The sequence below is a fragment of the Malus sylvestris genome, chromosome 11 (assembly GCF_916048215.2).
Source record: "Malus sylvestris chromosome 11, drMalSylv7.2, whole genome shotgun sequence".
Taxonomy (NCBI): domain Eukaryota; kingdom Viridiplantae; phylum Streptophyta; class Magnoliopsida; order Rosales; family Rosaceae; genus Malus; species Malus sylvestris.
The window spans coordinates 1,398,173-1,411,622 of record NC_062270.1 but is presented as its reverse complement, the minus strand read 5'-3'; the positions used below and the strand labels follow the sequence as shown (position 1 = coordinate 1,411,622).

The 13,450-nt window shown below is 37.9% G+C and overlaps 1 protein-coding gene across 2 annotated transcripts; it reads right to left on the bottom strand.

The window, feature by feature from the left end:
- Nucleotides 1–1,080: 1,080 nt before the first annotated feature.
- LOC126590659 (nucleolar complex-associated protein 2) lies at nt 1,081–5,910 on the bottom strand. Of its 2 annotated transcripts, none has more exons than XM_050256139.1 (12): nt 5,802–5,910; nt 5,618–5,685; nt 5,384–5,496; nt 4,897–4,968; nt 4,253–4,807; nt 3,574–3,876; nt 2,852–3,181; nt 2,555–2,761; nt 2,278–2,364; nt 1,832–1,926; nt 1,623–1,751; nt 1,081–1,534 (listed from the first exon to the last, which is right to left on the bottom strand). In XM_050256139.1, exons 2-12 carry the CDS (start codon nt 5,634–5,636, stop codon nt 1,255–1,257), a joined length of 2,190 nt encoding a protein of 729 aa, XP_050112096.1. In that variant the 5' UTR covers nt 5,637–5,685; nt 5,802–5,910; the 3' UTR covers nt 1,081–1,254. The 2 variants fall into 2 exon arrangements, with proteins under 2 accessions (XP_050112096.1, XP_050112097.1); XM_050256140.1 differs by lacking the exon at nt 5,802–5,910 and adding an exon at nt 5,764–5,788.
- Between the last annotated feature and the right edge of the window lie 7,540 nt (nt 5,911–13,450).

Below are 13,450 nucleotides of genomic sequence, written 5' to 3'. Positions count from 1 at the left end.
AAAAAAAATCTTAATTTTTTAATAAATTATTGATTTTTTAATGTTTTATTAATTTATTAATCTAATTGGATGAGTGAGTGGGCCAGTTGCCTGCCACGTCAGCAGTTAACAGCTAAATTGATAGAAAATTCAACGGAGGTCTGACATTACAATGAATTTTTAAGTTGAGGTATGACATTATAATATTTAAAATATAAGATATGTGATTGTAGTTCGACTAATAATTATAGTAATTTTGTGTAATTTACTCAATATCTTATTTTAAATTTTTAAGAAGCACATATATAGTCATGTGTACAATTGCTAGTATCAATTATTCGAACTAGATATCTACTTTTCGGTTGCTTTGGCTCTAGACTTCACCAAATCAATAATAATTGGGTGGTGTTATTAGAACTCACACTCAAAATATAGTTAGCATGCATTTCTCATTAAGGGAAAATTGTCTTTGGACCCCATGGACTATAACACCAGGTGAAATTGACACTCTAAACTAGTTTTTTAGTCAATTAAGGACTTAAAACTTTTGAAAACTAGCCAATTCACCCTTTGTCTTTAGATTCCATCCACGTCTAACTTAGGGGGTCAGTTTAAGTTCTTAATTCAACTGGTGTTACAGTTCATAGAGTCAAAAGACAAAACTCGAGAAAAAAAAAAGGGATATATCTCTGAGAAATCTCATTCAATTAGATAGGCTAATGAAAAAATAGGACATCAAAAGAATTTGACCGCTGAGTCGTATGAGGTCGGAAATTCTCAAGAGGATTCGGGGCATGTCAAGCCCTGATAAGGTTCTTCGCTTTGCATCGAATTAAACCACATGATCCACCGCTTGTGCAGGCCCCTGTCAATTCCTTTGAGTTTCATTCATCCATAAACAGAACTAATTGTGACATCCACAAACAGAACTAATTGTGACATCCACATCTAACTTGAACAAATTAGTCTTTCCATTTAGGAAACACGCCTGGCAGTAGTAGCTTAGGTTAAAGTCTAAGTTTGAATTCGATCCCTCCATCAAATGTTGAGATTTGTCTAACAAGTATTTCTTGCACTTCTACTTTTATAAGAGGGAAGAAAAAACACAAATTAATATCTTGACATTGATCAAAAATGAATTTCATGCATAACTTTCAAGAAAGCTTTGACAAAACTGGTATTCACAAGCTCTTCAATACGCCATTAGGAAAAGAAAAGGGATCGACAAAACAATGGAGACGGTCGGAAGGGCACGCACGAGATACTTGTGTCTCTTCAGTTAGCCGCCTTTCTCTTCCTTGACCTTTTTGCTTGAGGTTTTGAAGAATTCTTTGATTTATTTGTTGAGCGTTTCGGCTTCTTGCTTTCCAGCTTTGAAGGAGCTTGTTTCTCCTCTTCATCTTCTTCAGCAGAAAAGGTGTCGCTTAAAGACCCATCTTCTTCATCAGAACTGAGTACCAACTCCTGAACAATATCTTCATCCATGGCTACTTGGTCCTGGTGCTTAGTCCTTCGCTTTCTTTTCTTCTTTTTCACATCTTTGGGTGCCTCAGCTCTGCAAAACCAATAATGTTTCAACACAAATACCAAGAACAAAATTGCAAAGAAAACTAGAGAGAGAGAGAGAGAGAGAGTGGCCATACTTGGAATCCTTTCCTGGTAACCAGGATGAACTAAAGACAGCAGTGCCTTCCTCGTCCCTGGTGTCATCTTCTTCATCGCTTTCTTGTCCTTTACTTCCAAAGACAGATGAATGCTCGCCCACAAGAACACTGGAACCCATTTGCATATTAGAAAATGGAACACTAAACATGATGTGTGAATGTGTACTAATAAACAACGTGATACAGACCTGGATTCCGATAACGAAGCATTTCTTTGTTTTGCTACTTCACGTAGAGTTGCAACATACTTCGACAGAGGGCTAGCCCCTGACTTTTTCTCCTCCTATGACAATATACATGGAATTCAGTTTCTCCAGATGATATCAAAATGAAACAAACTGAAGGAAAAGCATTCGAGGTATCTCACGAAACCAACGAATTACATCACAAATATCATTTGTTTGGGCTTGTCAGTGAAATACATCATGATAGACCTTTATTCAGATTAAAGAAAAGTTCGAAAGTTCAGTCATGAAACATCTTTCCAGGTTTGGTTCAGCAGCTTTCACCGTCCAAGAAATAGGCTCTTATGGTTATTGGCTGGTGGCAATATAGCAAAGTACACATTTACAGATATACAAAACATTGATGGCAAAATCACGTAAGAAAAAAGATAAATTATGGAAGTGCAGACCTCAAGGAAAGACGCAGCTGCAGGATCATTTGGCAGAAAAGAAATTGACATACGCCTTTCATTTGTAAACTGACAATTAGCCTCGACCTGGGACATAGAAGAGTTGAAACATTAGCTATGTACAACAAGGCTTTCTGACATTTAGAAGATGTAATTATTAAAGACTACACAATAAAATTAAAAACTTCTTTCAACCAATCAATAGTCCACACATCTCAAGCTCGGGCATGGGAGCAGAGCACATATGGTCACTAGACTTGCCACTCTAACCACATACCTGACGAATAAGCTCCCTCATTGCTTTCCGAAACCTCTCAACCTTGGTGGATTTGCAGAAGGTACGCAATCGTACGGCTGGAATAAAAGACAACTCGAGGAAAGCAACAGAATAGCTCCACTGAGCTAAATGTTCAGCAAGCTCATCTACAACAGATAACACACACGCCTCCTGAAATGCTCTGGTCTTCAGGGTTGGCTTGCTAACCTGAAAGAAAAATTATCCTCAAACTCCTACAAACAATAACAATGTAGTATTGAATTTGAAGCAGAGAAGAATGTCCCAACTAAAACATACCTTCAGTACAGTGCGCAAATCAATAGCTTTGCCAACACCACCAGTGGTGGGTCTGTTCAACTCTTTCATCTCAAGCATGTCCAAAAGCAGCATAGAAACGGGAGTGAAAGTACCAGTTGAAGCAGCAATGCGATTAAGCATTCTAATACACCTCAGCCTAAGGGGAAAATATCTAGCAGTTGGAACTAGACGGGCTACCCCATAAATTACTTGCGCCAGGGGATACGCAACAGGCCTAAACTCAGGTTCTGAGCCATAGGCAGAGACGGCTCCAGTCCAGAGCTCAAGACAGTTCATGAACTTCCACTCATAAACCTTTCGGAATGCTTCCTGCAAAACGCAAAACAACATAAGTGAAATGCCAGATATATAGGGCATCTGATGCATTTTAAACTAAATACAACTTCTAGAGTTAAAAAAGAAATTGAGAAACTAGAATTTGCAACATGGAGGCAAAGGCCAACATTTTTATTCAAAGATACCAAGAAAATCCAATTTTTTCAATGTAATCAATGACATAAAAAGCTTTTACGGGCAGTTTATCTAACTGCTCTTGCCACAAGTACAACTAATTCATCTAGGTTAATCTCTTTCAGTTGGATAGCTAGTGTCGTTGGCTTTTGTGATCATCCTTAAGTTTTACAAAGATGCATGTTAGCCTACAAGAGACAATGCAATAACTAAACAAAAGGTAAACATTCATATTTCAAGGATAATAGTACCTTAGTTTTTGAACTAAGTGCTTCTCGCAGAATCATTGCTAACTGTCGAATGAAAACGAAGGCCTGTTGATATGCAGTGGGAAGGTCTACTCCGTAAAGTTCAATTACACAATTCGCACGAAATTGAACATGTTGTAATTTCGCTGCAGTTATAAACTGGCAGTTCAAGACATAGGCTTTGTATATTCCCTTGAAGGATTCATCTAAGCAATCAGATCCAAGCCGAACGCATAAATCTCTCAGAAATAGAAGGGAGACAAGAGGGAGGGAACCTCCCCCTAAACCCCATAAGTCCAAGGCAGTCTGTGAAAAGTAATACAAATTATTAGTTCCCAAGTAACCAACATAAAAAAGAGAACAAAACATTGTAAAGAGAGATGCAAGGTAAAAGTGTAAAACCCAATAACAGATATCTATTCTGAATATAATCACCATGGCTTCATCTAAAGTGTAAAAATAGGATTTATGGCCTTCAAACTTGCAACGCACAGTCATCATGCTCTATATTGGCATACTATAAATGAAGTTAATTTCGGAACAGAAATATATAGAATTTATTGATTGCAGTGCAAACAACCCAAGGTAAAACCAGACTTCAAGTAGTAGAGTATTAAAGAATAACTGCAAAGAATAAGGAATTTTAAACGGAATATATAATTACGTGTATCTCTGCATTTACCTTAATGTACTTCCTTAAGAGAACTGGAAAAGCAGCCAAAAATATGGATGAATATTGAAGACGCCGTAAAGTAAACGATATCATTTCAGTGTCAGTCATTTGACGCAAGACGTGCAAGGCATTTCCAAGATATGACTTCACTAAATGGTTGTAGTTCTTCCATCGTTTTGTGTTCATCAGATCTAATATGGTCTCTTTCTTCCCACCAAAAGCAGGGAGCTCCAACAAGTTCCGCATTATTCCATCCATTTCCTTAAGTACAAATATCATCACTTTGTTAAAGACACTGCTAGACATAACACTAAAGTCTAACAAAGACTCATCCTCCTTATCATCACCATAGTGGCAGGCAGTGCGGAATGCTTTCATTAGAGAATGAATAGCACTCAACTTCCCATGTTCTTTAATAGCGTTGCTCCAGGAATCAACCATTTCACTAGTAACAAATTTTTTAGATTGTTTCTTTTTCTTTTGTGCAACATCATCATCGTCTTCATCTGCTTCTATCTCATCATCTTGTGTCTCAGATTCTTTCAAGTCAGCATCTGAATCTTCCTGTGTAAAATAGGGACAGACTTAATTTTAATATTAATACGTAGCTTCGCTGAGTAATATCAAAAAGTTAACAGCTGTTGCATACTCACTTCGATGTCCTCATCATCAAATTGTAGAAGTTCCTGGTCATGCTCTTTCAAGAAACCATAAAACTCAGGGTCCTGCAGGTTAAGAATTATGAATAACTTCATTACTTAAACTCCGATACCAGAATGAAACACAGATATAAAGTCAGAAAAAAATCAATAAGTTATCCGCCAGCTCACTTTACATAGTTGACGGAAAATGCAAGTTTTTCAAAATCATCAAATTTAAAGATCACATTCAGCATTTTAAATTCGGGCTGAAGCAATCCATCGTCGAGCCAATCAACCACAAAATCCAGAAACACAGTTGTTTGGGAATCACAACCAAGAAAAAAAAAAGACAGCGAATTACGAAATGTATATATTATCGCATATATCAAATCCAACCAGCTGAAAGTTTATAATCCAACAACCTGCTGCAAACTACGAATAAAATTCGAACGTTACCAGTGTAAAATCCATATAATTGCATAAATATCAAAGTTCTAACCTTTTCGCGAAGTCTTTCAAGTTGGTCCTTATGCTCTTTCGCCTGACCCGGAGTCTTGGAGCTTTTCCCAATTTTGCTTTCACCCTTGTTTTTTCCACTTTTCGAAGTTTTCACTGAGATTGCAATCAAAGCAATGAAATTTGAAAAATTAAAACTAAAACTCAGCTTAATTATCTATAAAAGCACATACCCAGATGGAATGAGAAAAAAATTAGAGAGAGAGAGAGAGAGAACCTGAGCGTTGTTCTTCCATGGCGAGGAAAGATTGGCTAAGGAGCGCAAGATTGGCTAAGGAGGTGTTCCTGTAAATGAAAAATAAAATGGAAGCTGAGAAGGTTAATTCAACCTTCGATTGAGAAACCTGAGCGTCGAAAACATACCAATCCAAACGCGGCCTTATAGAATTTGAGGAATTTACCTTAACCACTTCGCTTCGCTCCAACTCTCTGAGAAAAAGCGACCACAAAAAACCCTAACGTTCAGTTGTGAGGTTTTGACTACTGCTTTGACTTTCTATTTTCTTTTCTTTTTTTGTTTTGGGCTTAGCTATACATATGCCTTATCTTAATCCCACCCAAATGGGCTTTAGCCCTTAAGCCATCTCCGACCGACCAAGTTAAAATAGTTCGAAATAACACGAAAATCGTCTCTAACCGAGAGCTAGGTCAAAGGATTTTTGGGCCCCACCAAGCCAAAATCCCCAAATCAAGCTAGCGGGCTAGCCATTTTTAACCAGCCAGCCTTCTAGCTCAGCCCATTTGAATGTCAACTGCTAGCTGATGTCTTGTTGCCTTCAAGTTACTGTTGGAATTCGAATAATCATTTAGTACATAAGAAAAAAAGAAAATTAATGAAAATGGCTTAAAAACTTTGAGTTTTAATGATAAGGACAAAATAAAGGGTAAAGTGAATAGTACCACGATTGACTTTTTAGTGTAAAAATATGGTTTTTCGTTAAAGTGAACAGTACCAGGTGTTTTTCGTTAAAATTCCCTAAGAAAAATACATCAATAGGGGCACTATTAATTAATCTACCTAGGAGAGGAATGTGTTGTGGCCTATATTTAACTGACAGGGGAAGGGGGCCGTCGGCACAGAGAGAAAATATAGAGAGAGATGTTTGTAGGGTTATGTAGTGGAATGTCTATTTCCCTGTACACAGTGCCTTTATTTACAACAATAAGATAAAGAAGAAATCATTCTACTCCAAGGAATACAAGTCTTAATATGAAATAATAACTAGAATCAAATATAATATAAGATTTACACAATTACACTTAAAATATTTACAATAGAATGATCATTTTATGAAAACGACACAACATATTCACAATTTTTCTTCTATTGGATCACCCTCGTAAGTAAAACATAAAATCAAAACATAAATACATTGTTTTTGGCCATCAATTTTTTAAGAAATGCATTTACTTTTTGCTCTTTTTTATGGATATGACAATAATGACCACGAATCTCTTTTCAGATACTTTATTACCATATGAATTCAAAACGCTTAGATTTAATCTTATCGAAACATAATGACATTTCCTCTTTTGGCATATTTTGTGGGTCCAATTTCCATCGTCTGTGGCACGCTTGAAATTACTATTTTACCCCAACCGTTAGCCAACCTCCCTATATTTTCCAAGTTCCTATAAACAGAAACTCACATGACAAAAAAGAAAAGAAAAGGAAAGCAGTCGCGCTTCACCAAAATTCCAATCTCCGTCAACGTTTATCCGACCTTGAAATTCCTCTCCTCATCCCCAGTTCCCAACTCCATTTCCGTCAAGAAAAACGATGGATCCGGCGAACCCATCTACGGCGCCACCACAACCAGCAGCAGCAAGCCATCCAGTTCACTCGGCTGATCCACTACTCAGCTTTCACCGAGAACCTCCACCACGTCCAGAGGTGCCTGCTGATAACGACGCCGTCCAGGAGGGGCTTCAGCCGCTTGATGTGGAAATTCTCTCTCATCTGGGAGCTGATGGGCGGATACACAACATGCACCGTAGCAGACCCGACGAGTGGTACGAATGTCTGATATGCCACAAAGTGTACGAGTCGGCACAGGTCTTCTCGGCTCACACCGGCATTCACTACAGGGCCCTGAGCACTGCATCGAACGTAATACGACTCCATCGGAAGCACGATAAGGAGCTTCAAAATAACAAACTTCAGCTCCTGGAATTTGACGACGGTAGCTCCTGCCAGCCTTTGCCCTTCAATTGTAACCGAAAAAAAGAAAACCGTCTCGTTAATCCAAATTCCCATTTCCGTCAACCTTCATCGCACCTTCGATTTCCTCTCGTCATCCTCATTTTCCAAACTCCACCTTGTATGATAATGCTTAGATCTCACACACTCACTCACAAGATATACGTGGGTTTACTCAAGTTAGGCTACACACAAAGAGTTAAGAGTGTATTTAATAATTGTAGAGTTCACAAACCTCGTTTAATAATGAAGAATGCTAGCTATCAAGTTGTCTTTCTTCGATGTGGGACAAATTCCCGTTTATAAACTTCATGTGAAACTATTTATGTGATCACATCCGATGTGGGATTCCTATAAGACCAATACAGTACAAACGCACAAAATTAAGATTTTTTTTTTCTTACAAAGAATTAAAAAAAACTATATTCATTAGTAAACTATCATGTGTAACAAAATGAAAAACACGAACAATCATCTACACATATTCCGCTATTATTAGAGAAAGTCAAAATATATGACCATAAACCCGAATAATCATGTAGTACGTAAGAAAAATCCATCAATAGCGGCATATTAATTAACCTAACTAGCAGAGGAGTGATCAATTTTTGAAAATGACACAAATACAGGAATGATCAATTTTGGAAAATGACACAAATACATTCACATTTTTTCTTCCATTGGAGCACCCTCATAAGTTAAAAATAAAATCGAAACATAATAGATTGTTTTTGGCCATCGGTTTTTTTAAGAAACGCATTTATTTTTTTACTCCTTTTTGTGGATATGCACAATAATGACTACGAGTTTCTTTCAGATACTCTGTTACCATATGCATTCAAAACACTTAGATTTGATCTTATTAAAACATAATGGCATTTCCTCTTTTGGCATTTTTTGTGGGTCCTATTTTCATCCTCCTTGGCAAACTTGAAATTACTCTTTTGCCCCAACCTTCAGCCAACTTCTCTTTATATTCTAACCTCCTATTAACAGAACTCCCAGAACAAAAAAGAAGAAAAGGAGAATAGTCGTGCTTCACCAAAATTCCGACTCCCGTCAACATTTACCCGACCTTGAAATTTCTCTCCTCTCCTCATTGTTAGCAATCAGGAATATGACCCTGTTTTGTAGAAATGAAATCAAGAAGAAAAAGAATGATCTCTTCCTACACAGATGAATGCAGCTAGAACGTTCAAAGAGAAAAACCCGAACTAACAAAGCTTTTCTTTCATTCATAATTTGCACACAAGTCATGTGCAAGGATATACCCGAAGAGAAGAGAATTCACAACTCAATCACAACCCTTCATGTAATCTATCCTATAAGATAGATACAAGTGGCAATATGCAAAACTAAAGCTAAGATTACATCTCAGCTGTCCAATTGGTCTATAATCCAATGGCTCACATTTAAACTTAGAAACATTAAGAAAACACAGCACACACACACTTATATTCCAACACTCCCTTCTAAGTGTTGTGCTGAAATTACTCCAAGCTTCTGTCTCAGAAATTCAAACCGATCTCTAGACAAAGCCTTAGTGAAAATATCTGCAACTTGTTCCTCTGTCTTGCAGTACAGTAAGTCAATTTCTCCATCTTGCAGTGCATCACGAATGAAATGAAACCTCCTGTTTATATGTCTTGTCTTATGATGATGCACAGGATTTTTGGTTATGGCAATAGCAGATGTATTGTCACATAAGATTGTAGTTGGTTCAACCTGTTCTTCACCAAAATCCGAGAGAACAAATCTCAACCAAATTGCTTGTGCTGTGGCCTCTGCTGCACTAACATATTCAGCTTCTGCAGTAGATAATGCAACACTACTTTGCTTGACTGATGCCCATGAAAACACTCCTGAACCAAGATTAAATGCATATCCTGATGTGCTCCTCATGTCATCCTCACTACCTGACCAATCACTGTCACAGTAGCCGATAAGCATTGCTTCATTTCCTTTCTCATATGCTATACCATAGTCAAGTGTGCCTTGAATGTATCTCAGCACCCTCTTAGCTGTTCCCATATGTTTTCTAGTAGGACCATGCATGAATCTTGCCAACAAGCTTGCTGCAAACATGATATCTGGCCTTGTTGCAGTCAAGTATAATAGGCTTCCAACAATCTGCCTATATAGACCTTCATCAGCTTGTTCACTACCATCCATTTTAGACAGTTTATCATTCACAGCCAGAGGAGTAGCCACGGGTTTACAATCCTTGAAACCAAACTTGTCTAACAGTGTCTTTGCATATTTCTTCTGATGCAAGAAAATGCAATTATCAGTTTGTATCACACCAAGACCCAAGAAATGATGCAACAAACCAAGATCAGTCATTTCATATTGTCTCATCATTGCAGTCTTGAACTCCATCAACAATTCTTTAGAATTCCCAGTGTAGATTATATCATCTACATACAGTGAAACAATAAGTATTCCATCTTTAGCAATCTTCACATATAAAGTTGCCTCACTAGGACTTCTTTGAAAACCTGCCTTGGTGAAATAGGAATTGATTTCTTCATACCAAGCTCTTGGAGCTTGCTTAAGACCATAAAGTGCCTTCTTGAGTTTGTACACCCCATCTTCCTTGTTTTTAATCACAAACCCAGGGGGTTGATCAACATAAACCTCTTCCTGCAAGACTCCATTTAAAAATGCTGACTTCACATCTAACTGATAAAGGTTCCATCCTTTCTGTGCAGCCAAAGCAACCAAGGTCCTTATTGTATCAAGCCTAGCAACCGGTGCAAAAGTCTCATTGAAGTCTATACCAGGCTTTTGAGAGTATCCCTTTGCAACAAGTCTTGCTTTGTTTTTCTGAACCGAGCCATCAAGATTCAGCTTAAGTTTATAAACCCATTTGACACCAATTACTGGTTTATCAGATGGTCTATCAACAAGCTCCCAGGTATTATTCTTTTCTATCATTGCAATTTCACTCTCCATTGCTTTCTGCCATGCTTCATCCTTGACAGCTTCTTCAAATGTTTCAAGTTCAAGTATACACAGATTACATCTTTCATACACTTCTGCAATACTTTTATATTTCAGAGGTGTGTGATCAACATCCTGTGGACCTGAATCAGATCTAACATGTATTTCTTCACTCTCTTCTGGTATTTCAACATCATTTTCAGAGATCTCAGCTTGACTCAACCTTGTTCCTTCAGTTTCATGTCCTCTCTCAGTGAAAGAGTCCGTAATTGGCATTTTAAGACTACACTCCTTTTGTGTATTCCAGTCCCAACAAGCTTCCTCATTGAACACTACATCTCTGGAAATAATGACTTTTCCAGAGTCAATATTGTAAAGTTTGTAGCCTTTTTCACAACTTCCATATCCCAGAAACACACATTTTGTACTAGTTAAATCAAGCTTTTGTCTCTGCTGCTCTGGAATATGTGCATAGCACAGAGAACCAAACACTTTTAGATGTTTGATTCCTGGCTTTCTTCCACTATAAGCCTCAAATGGAGTTTTCTTATCTAATGCCTTAGTTGGACACCTATTTAGAACATACACTGCAGTGTTGACTGCCTCAGCCCAAAACTCCAGTGGTATACTCTTTTCAGCCATCATACATCTAGCCATCTCTACAACAGTCCTGTTCTTCCTTTCAGCTACTCCATTCTGCTGTGGTGAGTATGCCACAGTGAGTTGCCTTTCCATTCCCACTTCTTCACAGAATCTATTAAACTCAATAGATGTGTATTCACCCCCTCGATCACTTCTCAGCTTTTTCAACTTATATCCACTTTGCAATTCAACAGTGACCTTGAACTTCTTAAACACATTGAATACATCTGATTTATATCTCAAAAAATAGACCCAACACATCCGAGTACAATCATCTATGAAGGTAAGAAAATACCGATTTCCAGCTTTGGTAATGGTTTGCATTGGTCCACACACATCTGTGTGTACCAACTCCAATGGAACAGTAGCTCTACTTGTTGTCTCCCTTTGAAAAGAGTCTCTGCAATGTTTCCCAAGAGTACACCCCTCACACACATTATTAGTGGTCTTAATTTCTGGCAATCCGAGTACCATTTCTTTCTCCTGTAGTAGCTTCAGACTGTTAACATTTAGATGCCCCATTCTTCTATGCCAGATCAGTGTTGACTCATTTACACTTGCTTTTAATGCAAGATGCAAATCTGTTTGGAATTTCAAAGGAAAACTTCGGTTTCCTCTCATTGGCACCTTAGCCACCAAATTTGAAAGAGAGCAATCATCATAAATTTCTGCTTTGTTATCTCCAAAAATAAGGAAGTATCCGTGCTCCATCATCTGCCCTACACTTAGTAGATTCTCTTTGAGACCTGAGACAAGCATTACTTCATGTATATATCTCCTTCCCATCTTTGTATTCACTACCAAACTTCCTTTTCCTATAACATCAACCAACTGTCCAGTTCCCATTTCTACTTTGGCAGTTATGCTTCTGTCAATGTCAATCAGTATATCTTCTTTACCAGTCATGTGGTTACTACAACCACTATCCACATACCATACATCTTCAATAGTCTTCTTGTCAACCTCATTACTTACATAGAACATAGTAGTTGTAGAAGGAACCTGAGCTGCAAAGTTTAGTTGCTGAACACCTTGAGCATTTTTCTTAGTATTACAATCCCTTGCAATGTGACCAATTTTTCCACAACAATGACACTTAGGCTTGCCTTTAAGAAAACACTCTCCATAATGGTACTTATCACAGTGCTTGCAAGGATTTCTTCCCCCTTCTGCAGCTACAAATTGCTTTCCAGATTGGTAGACAGGCTTTTGATTCCAATTTTTGTATTTTGGCTTCCAATTCTTTTGATATCTATTTCCTTGATTTCCAGGAGAATTGACAGACTTAGGATTCACACTTAAACTTGCAAATGCTCTCTCAGTTTTGTTTTCACTATGTCTCTCCAACCTCTGTGCAAAACTTTTCAGTGAGGCTACTACCTCTTGAACCTCAATCACATCTATGTCCCTTGAGTGTTCAATCACAGAGCATATAGAATCATACGCAGAAGGTAAGCTAATTAACAATTTTTGCACAATCCTCTCTCTAGATAACTCTTCTCCATAACTTCTCATTTGATTAATCAGATCGAATAATTTTGTAAGATAAACAGAAATTGATTCATCATCTCTCATTCTGGTATACTCAAATTCTCTACGAAGACCTTGTAGTTTAACACTTCTAACCTGTTTGTCTCCATGAAATTCTTGCATCAGAATATCCCAGGCTCCCTTAGAAGTTTCTTCGTGTGAAATCCGAGGAAAAATTTCATCCGAGACTGCTCCCTGAATCAACCCAAGCGCCTTGGCATCTTTCATGAGCTTCTCCGTGAGCAATGAGGCGTCACTCGATCCCTCTGTCTCCTTCATCTTCAGATCTGAGGCAGCTCCCTTCGAATCTGAGCTCTCGATTCCTTTTTCCACAAATTCCCATAGTCCATAAGACTTAAAAATAGTTTTCATTCTTATACTCCAGAATTCATAATTCTCGCCGGTGAAGATCGGCGCCCTCAGATCACCTCCTCCAGATCCTGCCATGTTAGACACAGATCTCTTCACAGATTCAATCTCCCAGATTAAGCGATTGAACCTGGCTCTGAGGCCATGTTAGCAATCAGGAATATGACCCTGTTTTGTAGAAATGAAATCAAGAAGAAAAAGAATGATCTCTTCCTACACAGATGAATGCAGCTAGAACGTTCAAAGAGAAAAACCCGAACTAACAAAGCTTTTCTTTCATTCATAATTTGCACACAAGTCATGTGCAAGGATATACCCGAAGAGAAGAGAATTCACAACTCAATCACAACCCTTCATGTAATCTAT